The following is a 26,311-nucleotide window of genomic DNA, read 5'->3' as shown; positions in this document are numbered from 1 at the left end:
TCTAGACTCTAGAGTCTACAAGGCTAAAAGCTCTTCCCCTCTCTCTCAAGCTCTCTCCCTCTCTCTCGAGTCCCTCAACTTTCAAGCTCTTTTTCCCTCTCTCCCCCTCTCAAGCTCTCAAGTCGACATGACACATGTTTGCCATAGTAAGGTCGAATGGTCTTCAAAGCAAGTGTTTTGTGAGTGTTAGAGTCGAAGGACTCTGATACTACTTCTAGTCAATCACACAGAGCTTAAAATTGCATTATTTGGGTGTTTTTATGCCTCCCGTTCTGTGCCGTTCCCGTTCCGGACCCCTCCTCATTCCCCTGTTACGCGAGGATCCCGTTGCCGTTCCCGTTCCGCGTTCCTGGTAACTATGGTTTTATATCATGCCATTTGAAGGGTGTGTTGCGCTACTAGGAATTCCATGGATGTTCAGGATACATGACACATGTGCTGGATGTCTTCGGCAAAACGATCCAGGGTGTAGCCCACCAAACAGACCTCCCTATAGGGTTAGTGCGGCTCAACAAAAAGAGATTATGGGCCAGGTTGAGGAGCTTTTAGAGAAGGGGCTGATTCAGCCTAGTTCTTCACCTTTTTGTTCCCTAGTGCTCCTAGTGCAGAAGAAGGATGGCTCTTGGCGCATGTGTGTTGACTACCTTGCGTTGAATAAGAATACCATCAAGAACAGGTTCCCTTTCCCAAGGATGGATGATATTTTTGACTATTTAGACTAGAGGATGTGCACAAGAGTGCGTTTAGTATGACATTTGGTCTCTATGAGTTTTTAGTGATTCCATTTGGTCTTACAAATGCTCCTGCTATGTTCAATAGGATGATGGACCGGATTTTCCGCTCACATCAAAAATTTGTTGGCACATTCTTTGATGACATGAAGAATGAAGAGGAGCATAGGCGTCACTCGACCATTGTGTTCGAAGAGTTACGTAGTCACATGTTACTTGTCAATCCTAAGAAAAGTGAATTCTTCTTGGAAGAGATCCACTTTCTTGGCCACATAGTGTCAAAGGATGATGTCCGAATTGATCTCGCAAAGGTTGAAGCTATTAAGACATGGCCAGACTGAAAGACTGTGCATGATGTTCGAAGCTTCTTGGGATTGTGCTCATACTACAGAAGGTTTATCAGGAATTTTGCAAAGATAGCTTCCCCTCTTCACGCTTTGCAAAAGAAAGAGGTCACTTTCAGATGGACCCAAAAAGAGATTTCAGCTTTAAGTCTCTTAAAGGAGAAGTTGACTCGAGATCCTGTGATTGCTTTACCAGATCTTAGGAAGTCATTTGTTGTCGAGTGTGACGTGTGTGGCAATAACATCGGAGCAATGCTAATGCAAGATGATCGGGTAGTAGCTTACGAGAGTAGAATCTTGCAAGGGCTAGAAAAGACTATGCAAATCTATGAGAAAGAGCTACTGGCCGTCATTCATGCTCTCTCTAGCTGGAAGCACTACCTGTTAGGTGCTGATTTTGTTGTCCAGACAGGTCATCAGACCTTGCGATACTTCTTGACATTGTCAAAGCTATCTGGAAAGCATATGCGATGGGCAAACATTCTTTCCATGTTCCACTTCGAGATTATGCATGTTGAAGGCAAGAAGAATGTCGTGGCTGATGCGTTATCAAGAAAGCCACAAATTTCAGCTGTGTCAATTCCTTATCATCATGAGCTTGATGACATGAAGGAATAGTATGCTACCGAGGAAGATTTTGCAAGGATCTTTGAACAATTGCAAGATGGGCAACGTCATGAGCACTACCTCCTCAGAGACGGTTCTATGATGATGCATGGCAGACTATGTGTCACTAGGCCATTGCGACATAAGGTCTGTTAAAGTTTAGGCATCTCAAGTGAACTGCCCAATGTGATCCCATTATTTAGTTTGGCTTTTAGGTGTTTATTTGACTTATTTGTCAAAGTCTTGGGTAGGGCAATTTACTGAGGGTGCTATATAAGCAACCCTCCCTCCATTGTATACACATTCAGTTATTCATTGTCAAGGTTGATTGGTTATTGAGACCCCTACCCACTATTTTCTTTTCAGTTCTTTGTACTTTTTGTACCCGGACCTAGTATTAGATTCACCACATGTAACCTTTTGGTCTCATAGGTCATTTTGGCCTTTTGAAGACTTTAATATTATATTTCATTTCATCTCTCTCTCTCTCTCTCTCTCTCTCTCTCTCTCTCTCTCTCTCTCTCTCTCTCTCTCTCGTGCTCACTCCCCTTGGTCTCTACGCTTCCGCATCGCCGACTTTGACATGGTATCAGAGCAACTCGGTGATCCTTGAAGGCCTTGGCTTGGTGGAGCAAAGCAGAGAAAGGAGCCGAAGAACTCCTTCTCTGCTGGCGTTCTAAAACGTTGGCCGATTGCAAGTATCCTAAGCCGGTGCCGGTCTCCGCCGACTGCCCCCTCTCCTGCGTTTTGAGGTGCTGCGCCCATCAGCGCCCCGCCACCTCTTCTCCACTGCCTGTGCTCGTTTCAAAACGCCCTTGCCGACAAGCTCTAGGCGCCTCCCCTGTCCCCAGCATATTGAAACGCAGCCGTAAGCAAGGCCCAGCCCCTTTCCCCTCCCCCCCTCCCGATTTGCATTTGAAAACGCCGCAGTAGAAAAGGCTCCCCCTTGGCGGCCCTGCGTTTTGAAACACCGTAGTTGACAGTCCCCCCCCCCCCCCCGCGACAGGTGCATCCCCCACGTTTTGAGACGCCATCGAGCTCGAGAGTGGCCTCGGTTTGTTTTTCAGCATTGTTTTAAAACGTTGTTAGCCAGAAAGCTAGGGGCAGCAACTAAAGTGTTGTAGGTTGAATCAGGGCCCGTCCTTGGAGATTTTGGCTCTTTGTTTTGGTGACCCGGAGCCCAAGAGAGGGGCATCGGAGCAGTCGGGCTTGGAAGATGAAGGAGGTGAGACTTTGGAGTGATAGCAGAGGGTGCAGAGCAGATTGGCATAAGCCGTGGAGTGGAAAAACGGCTTGGCAGAGGCGAGGAAATTGGAGACCTTGCGGCTTGGTTTGTGCGGCCAACTGTGGAGTGCGAGAAGGTTCCCGGAGTTCCAAATCTTGCAACTTCACCATGGCCCCGCCTTGCTCAAGTGCCAGCAACAAATTGAACGGGAATAACTACGCTCATTGGAATTTGATTATGCGACTCTAGTTCTCACGGAAAGGGTTATGGGATGTTGGCGACGGCTCGAAGCCTTGTCCCACACTGGATTCCCACAATAGGTACACCCGTCTTCAAGATGACGAATATCTCAAATCGTGTCGATTGGGATGCGGCTAATGTGAAGGCAATGTTAGCCATTGCGGAATCTCTTACAAAGGACATTTCTCGAGCTATTCAGACCTTGAAGACTGCCAATGAAATGTGGTCCAAGCTCGTAGGTATGTTTTGATCAGGATTCTACGATGCGAGCGGCCACCCTTCTTGGACAATTGATTGCCATCCACTTTCCCCGAGGAAGTTCCATGCAATCATTCCTTATGAATACTAAAGTTATTCATGATCCTATCAGCTATGAAGAGAGCACTGACGAGTACCCAGTTAGTTGCTTTGGTTCTCATGAAGTTGCCTCAAGAGTATGAAACAGTGGCTAGGACACTACGGCTACAAGTCACGAAGGAAAAGCTGGACTTTGATGATCTCAAGTCTTTTCTCATTGAGGAGGAAGCCGTGTTGGTAACTCAAGGCAAAATTCAGATTTTTGAGACAGTGGAAGCACATGGTGAAGCACTTGCTGCTTCGGATTCCAGAAAGAGGACAAAGTACTGTTGTTATAAATGTGGAAAGCGTGGTCATTTGACCAAGGATTGCAAATCCAAAGGCAAAGACAGGGATTCCACAAAGGACAAAGGTAAAAGCAAGCAACAGGACGAAAGCAGTGATAGTGACTCAAGGAAGGATAGCAAGGAGACTGCTGGTGTGGTGGTGACTACACTGGCACGGACTCCCGCCTTCTAGTCACATGAAAACAAGTGTCAGCACTAGCTTCATCGAGAGAGAGGCTTGTGAGTGGCAGAGAGGGGCAATGGCATGCTCCCTATAATTAATTTGGACCCTTGTGTTGGAGTTTAAGTTATTGGTGTTTGGACCGGTAGGTCGGAGTTCAATGCACATGCATCTGGCAGGAAACCAATTAGACGTCTAAAACACTATGGATGGGCGCGCCAATTCATTGTTGTTGGTCAGATTATGGATAGGATGTGTTCATTTTTCATTATCTTGGAGTTTTATATTTTGGACGTGATGTGTTCACAGTTCACGAATGGGGATTATTGGACGTAGTATGATCTACAATTCAATGTTTCTACAAAGGCAACCGATGCTCAAGATGGCATCACTTTCAGATAGAAAGTTGAGTAGAGCAACACCGAGGTGTATCCAGTATCCCGGCCGGTGCTGGGTGTCCATGGTAGCTTCTTCATCGACTTGGTCTCACTATTGATGTCCAGTATGAGTTGCAGAGAGGGTGTTAAAGTTTAGGCATCTCAAGTGAACAACTGTGAACTGCCCAATGTGATCCCATTATTTAATTTGGCTTTTAGGTATTTATTTTACTTATTTGTCAAAGTCTTGGGTAGGGCAATTTACTAAGGGTGCTATATAAGCAACCCCTTGCCTCCATTGTATACACATTCAGTTATTCATTGCCAAGGTTGATTGGTTCAGGAGACTCTGTCTCTCTCTCTCTCTTTCTCTCTCGCGTGCTCACTCCCCTTGGTCTCTACTCTTCCGCATCGCCGACTTTGACAAGGTGATGGTAGAAAGTTATGTCCCACCGTATACAGGGCATCGTGGAATTGATGTGATAGTAAAGCGGTAGAGACATTCTTTTATTGGCCTACTTTGAGGAGAGATGTGGATACATTTGTGCGAGCATGCCTGATTTGCCAAAAGGTCTAGTTTGACAAACAAAAGGCACCAAGGTTATTACAACCATTTTTGATTCCGGATAAGCCATTGCCGATTCCGGATAAGCCATGGGAGAGCATTGCTATGGATTTTATCTTTGATCTTCCAAGAACACGGACAGGGAATGATGGTATATGGACCATTATCTGCATGCTCAGCAAACAAGCCCATTTCATTCCTGTTAGGAAGAAGATAAAGTTTGATCAGATGGCACAATTGTTCATGTACAATGTGTTCAAGTACCATGGTATGCCACAGTCAATTGTCAACGATCGTGATCCTCGCATGACAAGTTTGTTTTGGAGAGGATTGTTTGAGAACATGGGCGCTATGCTCAAGTTCTCGTCTTCGTTTCATCCACAAACTGATGGACATTTAGAAGAGGCTAATTCTATTGTCTTGGATCTGCTGAAGTTTTATGTGTTAGATAATAAGGCAAGTGGAAACAATATTTGCCTATGCTCGAGTATACGTACAACAATATGGTGCATACGTCCACAGGCAAGGCACCTTTTGAGATTGTTGAAGGTGGCAAAAAGGTTCCTCCCATTTTGCATACAAAGGACAAGATCTTTGATGCAGATCGATATGTTGCGAACATGGATGAAATGTATAAGAAGATTAAGCTTGCCTCGGAGAAGACTCAGACAAAGTAGAAAAGGGCTGCCGATCGTCACTGACGCGAACTGTTGTTTTCACGTGGTGGTTGGGTACCTTTACGGTTTGAGAAGGCAAGGTTAAAGAAGATGAAGAGCAAGGAAGCATGCGTTACTATGGGCCTTTTCAAGTGCTTGATAAGATCAACGATGTTGCTTATAGGTTAAAATTGCCTAATACTTGGAAGATTTATAATGCGTTTCAGGTGAGTCTTCTAAGAGCCTTCGTGGGTAATGTGCCAGAAGATATGCCACAGGAAGATTAGCCAGAAGTCGATGAACTTGATGAGATCTTGGTACCTGAGCAGATTTTGGCACATAACGAAAGAAAAGTTAAGGGACAGTTTGCAAGTGTTGGGTTAAAGGCTCTAAATGATCCCCATGTTGTACTTTAATGTACATTTTATACTTTGTCCAGAACCTGGACCAATTTTTAAAGTCACTTATAATAAAAGTTGGAAAACCCACAAACTCACTAATGTGAGTTTTCCCCAAATTCTACGAGCTCTCTCTCTTCCTGCTTCGATCCCTAGCGCTTCCTCTCTATTGCACTCCGCTTCCTGCTTCTTGTCCCAATGCTGCACTACATCGCGACATGCACCTACCGGTACCTTCTGCTTCGCGCTTTCAACTGGTATCAGAGTCCTAAACCCTGCGTAGTCTACTGGACAACGAGTTAAAATTTCTCTCTAAAGTCAAGAGGGTCACCAAAACTGCCAAAACAGCCCAAAATAGGTTGTTTTTAGGTCAAAACAGGTGATTTACAGGTTATTACAGGTCAAAACAGCAATACGCAGGTGTACCAAAGTTGTGGGATCACATGTGTTTATGTTTGTCGCGACAAATCGAGTGAAAAGCTGAGTACAGGTGCTTGAAATTGCACATTTCAGCTGAAATTTCAGATTTGGACAGTTTCATGTAAAGAAATTGTGGTCTATGGTATGCAAAGTCTTGTGGTTGCTCCTATTCGCTGAAATTTTCAGCCTATTGCATCTCTCTTTTATACACACTTGTGGTTGAATTAAGATGGCTTCTTCCTCTTCCGCATCTGACACTAAAAGTTTGATGGAAATCAAACGGTTCGATGGTCAAGGCTTCGATCTTTGGCAAGAACGCATGCAAGGTATCCTTTTCTTAAAGGATTTTGAAGATGCATTGGAAGAGAATAAGCCGCAAGGTTTGTCTGACGAAGAGTGGGCCAGGTTGCTATGGCCTACATCAAAATGGCTATCAAAGATGACATTTTGACGGACATCAAGCGTTTGGACTCTGCTTATGTAATATGGCAAAAGCTACAGTCCAATTATGAGAATACCACGCCTGTGAACCAAGTGCATCTGATGCGAAAGTTGGTGAATATGCAACTTGATGACTCGAAGTCAGCTTCTAAGCATTTAAGTGCTTTTACAGGTGTGTTAAGTCAGTTGCAGCACAACGGGCTTCAACAATTCGATGATAAGTTGAAAGCTATTTTCTTGCTTATGACATTGCTAGATACTTGGGAAACCTTGGTTGTCTCCTTGAGCAATAGTCCCACCCTCACGTATGACGGTATGAGAGGGTCTATTCTCAATGAAGAGATTAGACGCAAGTCGAGTGGGTAAGGTTGCAGTTATGCCTACAATGCAAGAGGTAGGCAACAAGACTCAAAATTGAAGTAAGAGCAAGACAAAGGATAAGGATGTCACTTGTTATCAATGTGGCAGAAAGGGTCACAAGAAACCCGATTGCAGGTTTTTTCAAGAAAGAGCAGGAAAGGAAGAAGGAAACGCAAGATAAGAAGAAGAAAGATGAGAAGAAAGGAGAAAAATTAGTAGGTGATTCCTCTAGGGATGCTGGGAATGCAAATGTATCCTCTAGTGTGGTCATTGAGGAGTTGTCAGACGTTGAGGACATTTTGATTGTAGCTTCATGTCCCTCAGATTTGGTGATAGCTAATATAGAAGACATGCTTATCTCAAAGAAAGATGTCATTGATGCATTGCTTAGTGCTAATGATGGTCTGTCCCAGTCTTGGATAGTGGATTCTGGTGCTTCATTCCATGTGACTCCATCTTTGGAGTGTTTTGCTACATATGCTGCAGACAATTATGGCAAGGTGTACCTTGGTGATAATTTTGCTTGCAATATTGAGGGAATGGGTACTATGCGTTTGGCTCTTAACAATGGTCAAGAGCTTGTGTTGAATGATGTCAGGTTTGTACTAGGCATTAAGAAAAGTTTGTTATCTGTTGGCCAGTTAGATGCACATGGTTATACGACCATTTTTACTGGGGGTTCATGGAAGTTGCTTAAGGGCTTTATGCTTGTTGCAAAAGAGTCTAAAAGAGGTACTTTGTACTATGTTGGATGCAAAGCTTTGCCTGACAAGTTTCTTGCTGTTGCTGAAGTTGCTTCACACACGGAATTGTGGCATAAGAGACTTGGCCATATGAGCCAAAAGGGTATTGATGTGCTTTCCTCTCTAAAGAGGGTTGATGTAAAAGGCAAAAACTTGGATTTTTGTAACGATTGTCTTTATGGAACGATTTTTGTAACGATGACTCTGGTGTCTCTCGCAAAGCTAATCCTCTTAATCTTATTCAATCCGATGTATGCATGTCACGTGACATATCCAACCCTATGTGTCTATGGACAAGCTACAGCAAGGGTTCAGTTCAGTTAAGTCAGTCTAGAATAGGAAGTGATCGGATACTTTTGTGAGTCTTTTCGCAGACCATGCATGACCAGTCACTTAGATTAGATGCATATCCTCTGGTTGCACTTAGCATGATCATCAACATTCCCATCAGAATCCATCAGGGGAATTTTCCAGTGCATTAGATCTATTTTCCTTATTTTCGACATTTTTCACTTATTATTTTTAAGCGAGTTTTGTTGGGAACTAGGTAGGGCAATTTTGCTAATGAAATATATAAGGAAACTAGAGCTAGCACTTTCCAGTAGAAGAGGCAGCTGGAACCCGGTGTTCATCAGGCAACTTCTCAGCAAGACTCCCCCCCGCGACAACTCTAGCGTTTTCACTCACTAGAAGGCCTAGCGTTTTTGCATTAGATCAGCCAACGTTTTTGCATTTGCAGATTCACGGCGACAATAGACAGCAGATCGGCCCTAGCATTAACAGATTCCCCCACAACAGCAGATCAGCCCTAGCGTTAGCAGAATTCAGCCCTAGCGTTAACAGATTCCCCCACAACAACAGATCAGCCCTAGCGTTAGCAGAATTCAGCCCTAGCGTTTTTGGAGCAGCAAACGACCTAGCGTTTTGCAGCTCCTTCGCGACGGGATTCACAGTAGCACCAGCGTTTTCAGTTTTTAGCAGTCAGATCCCAAAGTAGAACCCCCGAACCTCGCAGATCTCACCTTCCCGCAGCGGATCCTTGTGGCACGGTCAGAGATCCCGCACAGTTTGCAGATTCAGCCCGGAAAACACAGATTTCAGCATCTGCGTTTTCAACGCATCGTCATCGCATCGTCGCCATCGACGTCATCACCGACATAGAGTCAGAATTCAGCAGATAAAGATTTGCAGATTTCAGCCCTTAGCATTTTCAGATTTCAGCCCGTCTCATTGTCGTCCTCATCGTCGGCAAGTCCAAAGCATTGTAGAGATTTGTGCAGGCATAAGTAGACCGTTCTCGCCATAGAGGGCGGGGCCCTTGGAGGAGGGTTTTACAACATCCTTTGTTTCGTATTCTCTTCTCTCTCTATCTCTCAGTCTCATGCACCTTCATGCACAGTGTCTATTCACTTTGTTTGTGATCACTTGCACTCTCTCGTTAAAGAACGGAAGGCTCTCCCTTCCCTAAGAAAAAGGAACCTTGAGCACAGTTCGGAGCACTCATCTTGAGCAAAGTTCAACATTCATTCCGCTGCACCTTACAATGCACTATGCCTGTTAAGTCTTTTGGTGGTGCATTGTATTTTGTTACATTCATTGATGACTGTACTAGGAAAGGATGGGTGCATTTATTGAAAAGTAAAGAGTGAGACTTTTAATGCTTATAAAAAGGTTCATGCTTTTGTCACTACTCAAAAGAGTGCTAAGATTAAATGTCTCAGGTCTGATAATGAAGGAGAGTATGTATGTGCTGAATTTCAGCGTTTTTGTGATGAAAATGGGATTAAAAGGGAGTTGACAGCCCCTTATAAACCGTTTTCTAATGGTGTGGTTGAGAGGTATAATCGTACTTTATGCGAGAGAGTGCGTTGCATGTTGTCCACCGTTAATCTTTCCCAAGAGTTTTGGGGGGAGGCATTGAAAAGTGCAGTTTATATTTGCAATCGCTCTCCTAATAGTACGCTGAAGAATGACATTCCAGAGGAGGTTTGGTCTGGCAAACTTGCCTCTTATGATCATTTGAGAGTTTTTGGCTGCGAAGCTTTTGTTCATGCACGCAATGACTTGAGAACAAAGCTTGATATGAAGTCCATTAAAGGTGTCTTCCTAGGTTACCCAAAAGAAGAGGCCATAGGAAATCCTATGTTGCTTGGAAAAGGTTGTCCAAGCTGAAAAAGGTCAAAGAGGGAGGAAAGAACATTTCTTTCCTTACCTATGATGGCACCTTTGGTGCTACAGACAAAGTCTTGGCCTTTATCCAACAATTCAATGTGGCGTTTGGAGATGAGGGCTTCATAGAGTCCTCTAAGCTATGTCATGTAGCTATATCAACTGCGCACAATCTCGTCCACATCCTTCTTGAGTCTCGGCCAATAGAAGTATCTCTCTACCCCTTTCAAGGTGGTAGCAATGCATCGGTGACCCGTAAAAGGCGGATAGTGGCATTCGGTTAGAACCTTTTCCCTCACCGGTTGTGTAACACACAACCTGGTTTTCTTCATCAAGTAGCCATCCCGAATGGAATAGTCCGTTACTATCTCCCCTTTCTGTATTCAACCGAATACATCTGCAAAATCTGTTCTGTGGCGTACTGACCGACCATGTCCTCGAAGTTCCTATAATGTATCGCGGAAATAGCCAGAACCAACGTCTTTCGGGACAAAGTATTTGCCACCAATTTCTTCTGTCTCTGCATATGAACAATCTGGAAGTAAACTGTGACAAGATGTTTGCTCACCGTGTCTGCTTTTTCCGATAGCTGCTTCCGTGACAAGAAGTAGCGTAAACTCCCATCATCTGTGAAAACCGTAAAATCGGCTCCGAGTAGGTAATGTCGCCACTGAATAAGAGCATGGATAGCCGCCAAAAGCTCTTTCTCACAAATCTGTGCTGTCAATTGCGGCCTTGAGAACAATCGGCTCTTGTAGGCAATGACATTGGCCTTCTTGCATTAAGACCACATCCAGACTACGACCACAAGTATCACAATATACTTCAAATGACTTTTGCAAGTCCGGCAAAGTCAAAATTGGTCTCGTAGTCGATTTCTCTTTCAAAGTTTGAAAGGCAGTCACCTCTCTGGGTCCCAACGAGAAAAGGACTCCTTTTTGTGTCAAGATATGCAAAGGGGAAGCAACCTCTGTAAACTTTCGAATGAACCGCCTGTATTACGAACACAGTCCCAAGAAGCTTCTAACTTCATGGACATTCTTTAAATTGGGCCAATCACGGATAGTCTCTATCTTGGCCGGATCCATGTGCACTCCTGCTGTTGACACAATGTGTCCCAAAAAGTGTATCTCTGGTTGGAAAAATTCACTTTTCTTTGCATTAATCACTAACTTGTGATCTCATAAAAAGACTTGAAGCAGATGATCTCTATGTTCTGCCTCATCCTTGGAGAAAACAATGATGTCGTCAAAGAAAGTGCCAACAAATAGTCTATTCTCTCGAAAAATCCTGTCCATCATCTGGTTTAATGTTGCAGGAGCATTGGTTAAGCCAAAAGGCATCACCAAAAACTCAAATAACCCAAAAGTCGTCCGAAAGGCTGTCTTGTAGACGTCTTCCGGCGCGATTCGGGATCTGATGATATTCACTCTTCAAATCAATCCTGCTAAAACATGAGGATCCCTGTAATTTGTCGAGTATATCATTGATCCTAGGAATCGGAAATCTGTTCTTGATGGTGATTTTGTTGAGAGCTCTATAATCGATGCACATTCTCCAAGATCCGTCTTTCTTCAAAACCAATAACACTGGAGAGCAATACGGTGAAGTACTAGGCTGTACTTGGCCGGCTCACACGGTAAGGTGTCCGGTTTGGTGGTGTGCTTCCTGGTATCAAATCAGTAGTATTATCTTTAGGACGAGCGGGTGGTAACTCGCCTGATAGGCCCTCTGAAAAGCAATCGGCATGAGTGTGGAGTAAATCTTGGCATTCTTTTGTTCAGGTCAAAACATATTCGACCTTCATCCATCATTCAGTTCTCTCCCAAAAAAAAGTGAGTAAAGAAACTGAAGTTCATCAAGTACAATCTCTGAGCCCTTCATTTGTCAAAGTCGCATTCTCGGCCCGGTAGTCAACCACGGCGTTGTTCTTGTGGTACCAAGGGATTTCGAGTAGAACGTCACAACCTTCCAAGGCAATTACGTAAAACTCCGCGTGCCCTAAACACCCCTGTCATTGCAAACGAAGTTTGCCAATGCTCGGTGTAATGGCAACATCCCGTCCGGGTGCCACTCGAACTACCTCCGCTTGTGGCCTCAGCGTGTCGGGCGTAATTCCAAAATCGATCCGCTAATTCAAGAAGTTGGCCTTGGCTCCTTCAAAAGAGCCAGTTTTGCTTTTTATCTGCCTTATCTGTCACGTCCCTCAGCTGCTTTAGAACTTTTTGGCCTTTCTTCATCCTGTTCATTCGGTGCCTTTTTAGGGCACTTCGCGGAGATATGCCCAGTTTCTCCGCATTCAAAGCACTTCCCCTCCTTTATGTAGAGAGCCTTCTCTTGAGGAGTAAGCTTGGGTCATGCATCCTTTTCTTTCTGGGTTGCTCTTTCTCTTTCTACTTTCATTTGTCGAAGTCTGTTCGGCTCTTTGTGTCATGATCTCATCGGTGGGGTAGGTCAAACTGCCTGAGTGGATGGCAAAACCCCGTTTCGCATGACTCATCAACTCCTGAATGGAAGCAGACTTTTGTTCCAAGCAGTGATCTCGAATCTCTGTAGGTAGACCCAAGGTAAACCGCTCAATCTGTTCCTTGAACGAGATCTTCTTAAATGAAGAGGCGGGTAGAAAAGAGCTCCAGAATCTCTCGCAATAAGCGTCCACTGTATCCTTCTTGGTCATTTGGAGATGGTTCCAAGCAGTTCATATATCACGGTCATACTCTCGAGTCAGCCAAGAAGAAATAAAAAGCCTGTTGAATTTCAGCCATTTAACTGGCGCAGTCTTGTTTAATAGAAGCGTGGACCACCAAGTTCGAGCATTCCCCTTAAAGTAAGAGGCAGCTCTCCGAATCTTAGAGTGCTTTGAGTAACGCCCTCTCGCGAAAGCGATGTCAAACTGCTGTACAAAAGACAAAGCCTTCGAAGCATCTCTATAACCAGAAAATGTGTCAAATTTAATTGACTGTCCACCTTCCTTAAACTCTCGGACTTTCTTGCTTTTGCCTTCCAGAAAGTCATATTAGTTGGCTTTGTAAAAATGCTTCTTCTTTGCATAAAAGTTGCTGTCGTCAAAGTCTTAACTGTCTGTAGACGAGTCCTCTGTAGAACTGTCACTCAGCGGGCGAGTTTTAGACTTCTTGGTCTTTTTCTTGCCCTTTCCGAAGCGTTGCTTTTTGCTTCGCTTTTTGCCTTTTCGGTCTTCTTCGCTCGAATCAAATGAGCTAGAAGAACTATCAGAAGAAGAACTAGGTACTCCTTCAAATCTAACACGCTTCTTTTGCTTTCTTGCCTTTTCAAAAGTAGATTGACGACCCAAATAACCCGGGAAGTCAGTTCCTTTCTTTTGCTTTTTGTCGTGCTTTTTAGCTTTGTTCTGGCGTCAAAAAGCTGAGCAATTCGTGCATCAACCACCTCTTCTAATTCCTTCTCTGTATACTTCTTGGGAGTAGGAGGTTTCTTGAGAGCGGGTTTTGGGGGTGATTTTGTGGTTTTCTGCCATTGCGTGTGCACCTCTTCGAAAGAAGTCTTGCTCATATATTTATCCAATTTCAGGTCCTTGGCAAAATTAAGCATCACCTTTGTTGCATCGCCAATCAATTGTTGGCGCTCCATCTCTTGACGCTCCGCCTAAGTAGGCCGAGGCGGGCCATACTCCTCGCGTGAATCTTCGTTGTGATCCCTTCCCGCATCTACGGATGCAGAGGGAGTCGACTGATCTTTGCCTGAAGCCATAGGTGCCGCAGAAAAAAATTAGGGATAGGATTTCCCGTAGAAGAGAATTCGGCCGTGCCTGATACCACTGTAACAGACTTGGACACTCCGTCGAGAATCTACCGTGACAGCACAAATAACCACTTCAAAATAGTTCACAGTTCACAATTGATTCGACACTGGCCCGACGGAGTTCCGTGCCTAGAGTTATTGGCCCCAAAGATTGGCGCCCCTTTCGGTATTTCTTTTTGAATTAATCTGAGTTCAAAGTACAAGAGTGCGGGCGCCGGGTAGGCGCTCACACTCGGACTCTGTATCCAGAGGCTTTGAGTTGTGAGTGGCCTACCCACTTATTTATAGAGTACAACAGTTGCTAAAAGCAGAGCCCCAAAAGTTGGAATCAAAAGCCGAAAATTAAAAGCTTTGGAAAATAAAGCAGTTTAAACTTTTCTCTCTCAAGCCTTGGCAAATAAAGCAAAGGAATTCTCTCTCTTTCTCAACTTGCGTAGAAGAAGCAAGTCTAGCAACGCAGCCAGAAAAGCAGCCAATTCCGTACGCTTTTCTGCCACGTCAGTAGGGCTGTATGGATTTCCATGAATGGCGTCGCAAATTGCGGAGGCTGCCACGTCAGCATTTTCTCTGCACGCGGGACTGTTTTCAGCAGTACAGTCACCGTCTCAGCCCGCCACAGAGGTGTGTGTGTGTGCACTGGGCAGCCACGTCATCATTTGTGACAGTTTCACCCGTAGACGGGAAATACATTGTGCTGTGTATTTTGAACTGCTACAACTTCGGAGTACACGGTATCTTCGACATCAGCTTGATCATCTACGGGCGTACGATCCTTGGGAGATTCATTCATTCCAGCCTTTCTTCGTCGGCGGTTGCGCACTCCAGAGGGGGTGACGACTTGTGGTTTGCTATGGATACACTTATGCACTCATCAGAGGAGTTCACTTGATATGGCCATGCTCATGGCATATGGAATTTGGACATTCCCAGAGAAGACACCATTATCTTGAGTGGACAGACACTTACCACTTACCTCAACACATCAGATCACTTGCTTACAATAGAGCATCTACATGGACTTGGGGTGAGGATCTTGGATCTTGGATCTCTTGTTGGACAGGTTCATTGCTTGGATCTAGAGGTTGGAGTGGGACTTCAGTGCTTTGGACTCTCTTGGAGAGTTTACCCGCGAGATGCGGAGATTAGGCATCATTACGTGACTGCATCGGAGTCACCCAGAGCTTGGCTTGGATGGTAGTGCAATTGCTCTTCTACACTCTTGATCATTTGGATTGCTACCTTCAGAGTTGCTTACACTCACCCTTGGTAACCTTACAACAGACTTATCCCCCGACTTGTGCAGTAGGCCACTTTCAACTCATTTACATTGAGAGCCACACCGAAATGCGGTTTGGTGGCGTTGTTGGCGCGGATTTCGTTTTGGTTGACGCCGGAGGATTGGAGGCAGGAGATATAGGCAAGACGGCACAAACAGCTTGGTCTGGCCTTTCCTCTTTTCAGAGGTTCTACACAATGTAGACTGTTGAGTCTGGCTTTTCCCTCATCTTGGATTACCCTACCTACTTACAGGACACCATCCTGTGGTGGTCCATGCGGTCTATTGATGATTGCTGCAGCTTACAATAGCTTCTACAGTGCAGACTGCTTAGTCCGGCTTTCCTTGTTTCGGAGGACGTTTACTGCGTAGATTGCTACATCTGGCCTTCCTGGAGTGTTTACATAGCTTAACCACCTGGCCACATTGGGTTACAGGTTCATGCATTGACATGCTTGCGGTCATTCTCATGACGTTTCTTGGGCTTCCCCATTTTCTCAAGACGGTTTGATTACAGACACCACAGATCCTATTGGGTAGGACACTTGTAGGTCTATTGGCACTCCTTTGACGACAAGGAGTTGTTTTAACTTTTTTTACACTCACTTCGGGATCTTCACACAGTATCTTCACCCTGTATCGACGGACTACAACAATTTACTACATTGCTCATGACGGCACTTTACCACGGAGATCTCTCGGAGGTTGGGACACACTAGACTGCTGCTACACTCATGGAGTCTCCTTCAATGGACATTGCATCAGACATCTTCATCATTTGCCTCACATCTTCGACCTCATGCAGTTTGTTCAACATTAGGTGCTGAGAGGGGTTGTCGAGAGTTCACCATTGTGGTGCTTCACACAGGTCCAGGGCACTTCCTTGTACGGCTAGTGTCTCTGGGCTGGCCACCCACAGTCTAGGTCGTACCTTGTCCGGCCGCCCACTTAGTATGGGCACCCATTCATATTTCCATGCTGGGTCGTGGGGCATCATCCATACTGCTCGACCTCCCTTGGGCACTCATATATATGGGGCTAGGGGGGTACGGCGTACCCACTTCTCAGATATCATCTGGCATTTGTACATGTTTCATGCTTTGGTAGTCAGGGGGGCTGATCGCCCCCTCTTCCCCACACCAGTGTTTTGTCTGTCTCTCTCTCTCTCTCTCTCTCTCTCTCTCTCTCTCTCTTCCGCACACGCGCACTCTCACAACGATGTGGCATAACCTATTGGGCACCTAAAGGTCCCATTGAAGTGAACAAGCTTGGCCGGACCCAAAAATAAAGCAAACCTTAAAGACTGCATAAGGAGTAGCCATAAAAAATTGCACCATAAAACGTGGACCGCCACGTGGCAGTCCATACGGCAGTCATCGAGGCAGCTTGGCGTAGCTTTTGGCCATGAAAAGCAAATCTGGGGCACCCAGTTTAGGGGCCCCATGTACTCTTTATAATGTGCCCTAGGCTCTCTCTCCAATCGCTGCTCCTTACGTAGCTTTTAGTGTTAGCTTTATTTTTGGGTCCGGCCAAGCTTGTTCACTTCAGTGGTTCCTCTAGGTGTCCAGTAGGTTACGCCATGTCATCACTTGTGACAGTATGCCCTCGCGGTAGGGGCTAGCCTGCTGGTTGCAAGCTCCTAGGCCCTGTGGTGAGTCCGCTCTATTAAAAAAAAAAAAAAGAAAAACAAAAAGAAAAGAAAAACAAGAAAAAGAAAGAGAAAGAAGAAATGCTTGTCTCTCCTTGACTGGTAAAATCCATGATGCCCAAGGCCTCTCATCGAATGTGCGTACGGAGGAATGCTATGTCTCGGGAATGGCCAGCCCTTCAAGGGCATCCTCATGCGCAAACAGATACGGAGACGTAGACTAAAATAAAGACATAAAGACACACCAATGCATCCATGAAAAAAAAAAAAAGGTTACAAAGCATCCATGTGGCGACCACTAGCATCAACCTCCGAGAGACACACAAGCTCCTATGTACAAAATGAAAAAAAAAGCTTACCATAGACTCCCACCATCAACTTGCATGTGGCCCCCTTGCTCTTGTCTCTTGCTAGTAGCGTCCCATACCACCCTATGCCAAGAGTGTAGAGAGCATGCTAGGCTAGCCATCACGACCTCATGAGCTCTAATGGATTTTTGCACGTTGCCATGTCGAATGCACGAGCAGGAAGAATCTCTGATATCAATGTTAGAGAAAAAGCTAGGAAAGTAAAATTTACTAAGCCCCAAATAGACCGATAGGAAGAGTTTGCAAACAAAGAAATGCCTATGATGTGTTGTTGTAATACTAGCATGGTGGGCCCTTGTCAATTGCTGCATGGCATTCTGCATTGTACATCTATGAATCATGAATTTTATGCATGCAGTCATGTATGCCCATTGTTGTTGTTTTCATAATGCTAGTATGGAGGGCCCTTGTTGATTTTTTTGTCTGTGATGCTGCATGTAGTGCGTCCTCTCTCACAACCATGATTGTTCATGTATGTGTATCGTTGCAGAGGTATGGAACAAAGCAGTACGCAGCCAAATGGCCTGATTATTATAATTTGGAACAACAAAGTTTTACTAAATCGACTCTAGTGTGGCACAGTAGCAGTACGGTGCAGTATGGCAGTATGGTTCAGTATGGAGGTTGGGACTTGTGGTATAGGGACTGTTGCAGCTGGTTACCATTTTGGTAGGGATTCAGGCCTATCTTTTTGCTAGTTTTTTTCCTATTAATTTTTTTTAGTTCCTAGACTGTATGTAGGGCCCTATTCTTGCTCATGGCTAAGCCTCCCGTCTTTTTAACAAAAAAAAAGAACCTTTTTTCTGCCCTCTGAATTGTCGAGTCTCATGCCTTCTGTACTCTCTTCATTTTTTCTCCCTCACTAGATAATACATAACTTATGCCTTGAGCAAGCTTCCTGTGAGCTTGTCCGTCTCTTTTAGGCTTCCTCGTCCAAGTCTCAGATTCCTGATTTTTGTTTACATATCTATACAGTTATTATGAAACAGAGGTTATGGATAATAGAATGTTTATATCTGATCGTTTGAATTTGTATTGATGGTCAACTCATGACGCCCTTGCTCTCAACCATCTACTTTGCATGCAGGTATGTAATGGCAAGACCTGCAGGTGAGCGCTGCTTAGTTGTTTCTTCAAATGGGGCAACAGTCAGCAGGCTTCGCAATGGTCGTATACTCCATTGTTTTCCATCAGCATTACCTAGTGGAGCACGGACACGTGAAGCTGTAACTTCGTCTCGGGTGTTTTGCATACTGGACTGTGTATTTCACAAGGTGAAGTTGCCTACCCTTTTCCTTGTGTGTTGATGTTTATGTTTTCCACGTGAGCCTATTCATTCTCTCTTTATTGCAGCCTAACAGTATATACTACGTTATAGATATGATGTGTTGGCGGGGGTACTCGCTGTATGATTGCAATTATGAGTTCAGACACTTCTGGATAAAATCTAAGCTGGAAGAAACTGGTGTGCTTGCTCCTCCTTCGAGATGGCATCACTACCAATTCAAGATTGTACCTGCATTTGAGTGTGATAAAGCTGGCTTGAAGGAGGCTTACAATGGTATTGTGCCATTTGAGCGGGATGGATGCTTGTTCCTTAACAGGTACTTCTCTTTTACGATCATCACGTTTAAATAGAGACTGTGCTTTAACTGTCTTTTTTTTTTGGGGTCTTAGACACGCACACTATGTTTTAGGAGTCACTCCATTGGCGCTTCTTTGGAAAGATCCTGCTAGCAGTCGTTATCACATTGACACTGACAGCAAGGGCAACGTTCCAGCTTATCAGCAGGTATCGAGATTTTTACGTTAGTCAGTTATTTACATCATAGGCTTACACTGCAGCTCCTTTTGTTTTACATGTTTTTCAACCTTTCTAATTGTGTGCCTTCGTTATGTTAGTGTTCGAGGTTTTTTAATACTTTGAAACAATGAGTTGTGCATCTCTTAGAAGCCATATCCCGTAAGTGGTGCCTATGTGTGCTTGCATAAATTGGCTAGACCAGACTCCCTAATGCCTTAAGGTTTTGGAGTCTGTATGGCTAAACCAGTTTGTGAAACTTGACAGTTAAGCACATATGAGCAAGAACAGTACTGGGATGGGTGACCCCTTAGGAAGTTGTACCCCCATGCCGCTTCATATTAATGATTATTTGTGCTTTTCCTTGGTGAGTGTTCTTTTGTTGTACCGTTTCGAGTAGTTTGATGTCACCGGTTAACCCTCAAATTCGATCCTATTGTTTTCCAGATTGTCTTGGAATACCAAGAGGATGAAACAGTGGCCACCTGCGATGATCCAAAGGTTGTTCTTGGGAGGATGCCCCAGGAGTTTCTTAGACAAGTAAGGCCTTTTTGATTATATCTTCAACTTGTGTGACATCTGCATCGATGGGCTGAGTTTTTTCTTTCAAACTCTAATCCCCAGAACAATCAGCATTTGCGGCCTGGATTGCTTTTGAAGTTTTCCATTGGCGATCAAGGTCTCAGTGTAGTGAATGGGAAGCCTGTAACGGCGGATATTCACTATCAAGGTGTAGCTAACCGCTATCGAGCCAGTGCTGACACCATGTCCAAGGTAATTGTGTCTCCACGAGGATGCTTCATTAGGATGTTTTTGTTTATTTGTACTCATTTCATGGCTTGTATCTTGCCCTGAAGGTCCTTTTCCAGTTTTCTGCAAGACATTGCCCCTTGACAATCTCTCATATACTTGCTGCGATTGAAACCTCTAATGACGACTTCGAGATGGATTTCTAATGTGACACAGCTGCCTACAACTTTGCCCTTGCCTTCATGAAGGGGAGCAATTTACCAAAAGCATACAAAAAGGCAGCCCCAGGCCATGGACTCCTGAGGTGAAAGGTTGTTTCTGTGAGGGAGTGCTAACTCAATGTGTTGCTTTGTGAGCAAACCTGCAGGAATTATGTACAGATATTGTGAGCAAACCTACATGAATTATGTACAGATGTATAGCCTCGCCTGTTGACTTTTACATGGTCATCAAGAAACTTAAAATTTTATGATTAGCATTGCCTTTTGACTTTTAAACACACACACACACACACACACACACACACACACACACACAGTCGCTTATATTGGATGCAAGTCTTCTCAAGCAACGGATTTAAGGTTTTAATGTATATATAGTCTGCCTAATACTTTATGATAAAATGACTAATACCTTTCGAATTAGAATTTTGCTTCAAACTTAAATCATGAAGTCCTCACAATTATTTAAGGATCAACTCAATGTCTATGCATGCCATGGTTTTTATGATGCACTGGTCATCACATTATAGAAATTAGTATCACATCCAACCCCTTTTAAGTGTAAATTCCATTCTCAGCATCACGTGCGTATTGATAATTAGAAGCATAAAAGTGGATGCTTCTCTCTTTCATAAGCTTCTCTTGCTAAGTTTAGTCACGAAATGAGCTTCTCAAGTTGTTTTAGTAAATGCTTCCATTGAGGGAATCTCTCTCTCTCTCTCTCTCTCTCTCTCTCTCACACACACACACACACACACACACACACACACACACATTGTTTTTATATGGTCATGTCAGATTGAATTACAAATGGGAAACCTCAAAGTGAGGAAAACCCATAGAAAGTATTACAATCTGTAACTCAGAGACAATTAAAGTAGAGTTGGTAATGGCTAACAAGGAGCTCCTTCAAGTCATAGGCAACTTGAAGAGATTGTCTAAGCGATATCTTGAAGAAAGAAACATATTCCACTTGAATTTGGTGAAGCATGAGGGAATTTCGTGCTCTCACATTGTCCATAATACCCAGAATCTAACCCAGTCGAAAAAGTATGCATATGATTGAAGGAAAGGTGGAAGCACTCCGAAGATCCAGAAAAATTTACCAAATTGTAAGCCAAGGAAATGTGAACGAAGATCTAAAGAGATGCTATCCACAAACTATCGCGTACAAGAACAAGACCACGATAGATGTAGAATATTTGGTGCATACGATTGAAGGAAAGGTAGAAGCACTCCAAAGATCCAGAAAAATTTACGCGAACGAAGAGCTAAAGAGATGTTATCCACAAACTGTCAAGACCACGATAGATGTGGAATATTCTCAATGCTTGCACCATAGCGAACACATCGCGAAGACACACACACACACACACACACACACACACACACACGGGCACATATGTCAAGGGTTGTTGCAATCTTAGCAATTACATAATACTAGATAATATGCATCTTCAATTGTGAAGATACAACACAGACATTGATTTTGGTTAGGTTACAAATGTAGCACGGGATTAGCTTCACCGAACATAGTTTCAAGCTTTGATAGAAAGCTTCAATCCATAATCAGGTTCACCTTATGGACTTTTCCAAGTTTGTCCTACATTGCTTGAATGCACATTGATAGATATCAATGATTGAAGCTATATGTATCAATTATTGAAAAGTTGCATATGGGAAATTAAGAACATGAGTTTTAACTTCTTATAATATGTATATTGGTGATACTATTAATTATGTTTTTTCCAAAAACAAAAATAGTGCCTCTTCCCTTTCTGTTTGTGTTCGCCCTTAAAAAAATAAAAAATAAAAAGTTTGTATGTATCTCTTGATTTCAAAGAACGATAGCTCAATTTTTTGATATTGTTGTGCATTGCTCTCTAAATTTCCTAGTTTTAACGTATTTATGTGACAACTCATGGCTATCCAAGATTTGTGATACAAATCTTGTTGGCTACAAGGTCTAAAGAATAGCAGTTAAAAGGACGTTACGAGTGCAAGGATAAATTTTAATTTTTCAAACTTCAAAAAACATTCTAAAACACCACAAATGCTTTGAAACCGGTGGGGAGTTATAGAGAACGGAGCTTATGGTATGAATTTGGCCATTATGCCAAAACCAAGGTCCAAAAATCTTGTGAGAGAAAAGGAAGCTCAACAAGAAGAATGAGCAGTTGAAAGGTAACAATGCTTATGTTGTTACAAAGTCTAAGTCCAAAAAAAAGTGCATTCGTTGTGGCAAAATCAACCATCTTAGCAGAGATCATTTTCAAGTTCAAGCTTGCCCTCATTTTGGACAAAGAATAACCACCCTAAAAGTGTAATGGGATAATATATTCCTATTAAACTAAGGTGGGTGTTGAAGAGTAGCATTCAAAATTAAAAAAGGAAAGCATTGTATTACTTGATTAGCAAATAATGTAAAAAGGGCCTCTTATATAGGCATATGAACACAAGGCTAGATAGGAATTTGTAGACAACTTGTGTATACTTGTTCAAAGGCTTCATCTTTCTTGTCGTGAAAATTAAAGCAAGTGGGGAGATATGATATGCAAGGAGATCCCAAGGAAATTTCCTACAAGAGAGGAGTCAAAGGAGCTATGAGAACATGCATAAAAAGGTTTCACATGCTTGTGAGGTGCTAGAGATAGGATAGGGCTCACACAGAGCTGGGGATAAATTGAGCTTACCAAACAAGTCCATGTGCATATTGTTACCAGTGGGCTTGCTTTTGCATGTATCTTGGCTCAATTGGCAAGAAGAACCTTGATTGCCCACTAGATTGCACAAGTAGGCAAGTAAATGAAGCTAAAAACAATACATGTTGATAGAGATAAAACGCTTGTCCATGGGCTATGCCGTGAAGTAGGAGTTCCATTATCTTTTGGCACAACATTATGTATTTTTGTTGGATAACCAACTCATCATCTAGCTATCTCTACTTGATCAACGAAGAAAGTGCAACATACTTATAGTATGATGCTTGGTGATCTTCTTGGAGTTTGATTTTGAAGTTGCAATGTGCAAAGGCACAAAGCACCAAAGAGGAGATCATCCAACATGAGAGTTGAAGACAAGTTGCCTAATGCATCTCTAATTTTCGATGAGTTGGTGCCCATTGAAGTGAACTATTCGTAAGCTTTTTCTCCATTGCAGTCTTGCCATTTATGCCAAAGCAATATTATTTTGTAGGGTTTTCCCAACAAGTATCAAATCCATGCTCATAGATGGTCCTCTTTATTATAAGATAACTAACATGTGCTGAAGAGAGTGCTCTAGTCAGATGACTGTGAAACACGCATGCTCCGCTATGATCGCCACCTAGCGTATAATCATATGACCAAACTTATCAAATGTGAGAGTGATTAGTGGCCAACAATGACAAAGATGCAATGTCCTCTGTTATGAATTGTTTGGAAAGCAATGTGCATAGCCCCAACTCTATTCAACTCTTCACCATACAATGGATGTGCTACCCAAATACAACAAACATCTTTTTAGTTGACAATAATGGGTAAGGCTATACTAGGGCCAACACAAAATCTAAGAAAAAGATTGCTAGTAATAGAGGCCAAAGTTATAAGGTCATTAGTAATCAACTCTATCCAGTAGGAGGAGACTCTACATGGAGGGTGTGTATGCTAGTGTCCCAATATACAAAGTTTCCCTCTTGTTCTCACCAAGTTCTAGGATCTCAATACTTCTCATACTTTACTATCACAAAAGATGACTTATTACTGAAAACTCTAATAGCCAGGTCTACTAATTGCTACTAATGTGTTTGTTAAATCATGGAATGCCCATCAAAATCTTGTGCACCAACAACATATGGCATATTCTCAGGTAACATATTATCAGCACACAATCATTCACCAAGTGGGGTTTAAAGTTTGTAGAACCTTTGCCTCTAGTAAAAACGACTATTTGTCAATAAATCCTTGTGGCCACAAGCTTTATTACCAAATGGGCAAGCACAAAGAAGATATCTCAAGTTATAGTTACACATTGGAGTTAGGGTTGCAAGAATGCACAAACAACTTGAAGATGGAGAAGAAGCTCAATTGAGTATAAAGAAGAGTCATGCCCTATGGACATGATTAGTCCACAGGGAAAAAATGTCAAATCTTTGCAAAAAGCTCCAAACTTCCCACGAGGCAATGCTTTTGCGAATAGATCCACAAGGTTGTCGTGTGTTGACACATAAGCCAAGCTGATCTCAATAACTGAGAATCTCTCCCTGTCATAGTAATAATGCACCTCAATGTGCTTTGTGCAAGCATGAAAGACTGAGTCTCTTGCAAATGCTAATGCACCCTGACTATCAGTGTAGATGAGAGTGCCATAATTCTCTTCAACACCCAAATCAGCCATAAGGTGTTTGAGCCATACACACTCAACCGTACCTGTGAAAGTTGTAGTTGAGCCATACACATTGAATGGTAGTTGTGAAAGCTACCCTATACTCAACCTCACAACTATAGTAGCTACAATGGGTTGCTTCTTGCTCAACCAAGATAGGCATGAACTGTTGAGCCCAAAACAAAAACCACTTGTGGACAATCATGTGTCATAGAAACCATCCAATCTGAGTAAAAAAAAGCATGTGAATCTGGCAGCAATGATCCTTTCTTGGGATATAATAACCCAATATGTATAATGCCACTCAAGAAGCAAAAAATTCCTCTTAGCTGCTTGCCAATGGTTAGACCTTGGGCTATGCATAAATCTGCTCACTTATGAGAATGCAAGATGAATATAGGGCCTTGTAATGCATACATAAATGAGGCAACCAACAAGATAGGATGAATATAGGGCCTTGTAATGCATATATAAATGAGGCAACCAACAACTATCTTGTAGAGGGCAACATCTATAGAATCTCCAACATACCATAGGAGTGGAAATTGTTTTGCAATTATGAAGTCTAAATCTACTTAGCAAAATTTACACATACTTTTTCTAACATAATGCAATACCTTTTTTACACTGCTTTAGTTGAGTGCCCAAGTAATGATGCAAAAGTGCTAAATCTTATGTCTCCAATGTGGAATTTAAACCAGCCTTATATTTTGCAATATATGTCTCAGTAAGACCAGTGAGCAATATATCATCCACATATACAAGAATGATAAGATATACATCATCCGCACGTTTTACATATAAAGTGCTCTCAATTGGACTATTTCAAAAGCTATGTGTAGTCAAATAATTATTTATGTTCTCATACCAAGCACGATGTTGCATTACATACAACTTTTAAATAATTTAGCATTCAGGAAAGCAGTTTTAATGTCCAACTGGTGTACCTTCCATCCAAAATAAGCTACCAATGGTAAAAATGAAACAAACAATAGGCATATGATAATGCCCTTTTGATGAGCATAACCTTTTGAAACAAGCCTTGCCTTGTAAAGATCAATACTACCATTTGGCTTATGTTTTAGCTTCTAAACCCACTTTGTACCAATGGCCTTCTTGTCAAGGGGCAAGTCACATCAAGGCCATGTATTGCAATCTCTTCACAAGTGCATTGTATGCATCTTGCAAAGGAGCCGTCCAATTTTTTGAATTTTGTGCTTCATCAAATGTAAGAGGTTCATCCTTCACACATACTTGACACAACCAAAGCATAACGGTCTAATGCACAAGAAGCATGCAGAGAATCCGAAGGAGCACGACTAGACAAAGGTGCATCCAATTAACTATAGTGCAAAGTATGCACCAACCATTTTGGTATGCTTCTAGCTGCCTCATTTTTAGCCCTATCCTCATCAAGTGCATCAATTCCATCTATATCAAAAATAGGTAGATCTGTTATGTCACTTGAAATTTACGTAGGCTGAAGATTTGCCTCATTTGGACTTACATTTGCATTCCAACATTGAACCAAGGCAACAAGGTATAAAAAATGTCCTATGAGCTTACACATGTCTCTTTAGTACATGACAACAAGGGCTGAATTTCATTTTACACAAGAACAACATCTCAAGAAGTGGAGATATGTTTTGACTATGGATAATGTAACCAATAACCCTTTCTCTTAACACCGTAACCAACAAAGATGCATTTGAAAGTCTTACCATCCAATTTCACGTGTTTTTGTTACGGCACTAGAGCATAAGCCAAGCAACCAAAACATGCAAGTAACCAATAGATGGATTCTTGTCATGACATGCCTCATATGGAGTCTTAGACTGTAAAGCTTTAGTATCACACATGTTAGTCTCGAGCTATAAAGCATGTGGCCTATTTTTCCTCTCAGTAACACCATTTTGTTGAGGTGAATAAGGCACTACAAATTGGTGTTTGATCCCATGACTAGTCAAAAATGATTCAAATCTTTTGACATATACTCCTTCCTCTCGTTCAAAACGGAGGGTGTCCT

General features: G+C 42.9%; 1 protein-coding gene across 4 annotated transcripts in view; it reads left to right on the top strand.

The window, feature by feature from the left end:
* LOC147459811 (uncharacterized) overlaps positions 1-20,202 on the top strand; it is a 41,876-nt gene extending 21,674 nt beyond the window's left edge. For 2 of the 4 annotated variants that reach the window (XM_086511015.1, XM_086511016.1), the window contains exons 3-9: positions 17,642-17,820; positions 18,239-18,425; positions 18,505-18,755; positions 18,829-18,943; positions 19,400-19,492; positions 19,577-19,726; positions 19,810-20,200. In XM_086511015.1, coding sequence (XP_086367141.1) covers positions 17,642-17,820; positions 18,239-18,425; positions 18,505-18,755; positions 18,829-18,943; positions 19,400-19,492; positions 19,577-19,726; positions 19,810-19,908 — 1,074 coding nt within the window. In that variant the 3' untranslated portion in view covers positions 19,909-20,200. Of the gene's footprint in view, positions 1-17,641; positions 17,821-18,238; positions 18,426-18,504; positions 18,756-18,828; positions 18,944-19,399; positions 19,493-19,576; positions 19,727-19,809 lie in introns of all 4 variants that reach the window. The other 2 variants (XM_086511014.1, XM_086511013.1) reach the window with 2 other exon arrangements.
* The last annotated feature ends 6,109 nt before the right edge of the window (positions 20,203-26,311 follow it).

Source organism: Adiantum capillus-veneris, chromosome 4 (assembly GCF_014529385.1).
Source record: "Adiantum capillus-veneris isolate H3 chromosome 4, ASM1452938v2, whole genome shotgun sequence".
NCBI lineage: Eukaryota > Viridiplantae > Streptophyta > Polypodiopsida > Polypodiales > Pteridaceae > Adiantum > Adiantum capillus-veneris.
This window is presented reverse-complemented; position numbering and strand designations above follow the sequence as displayed.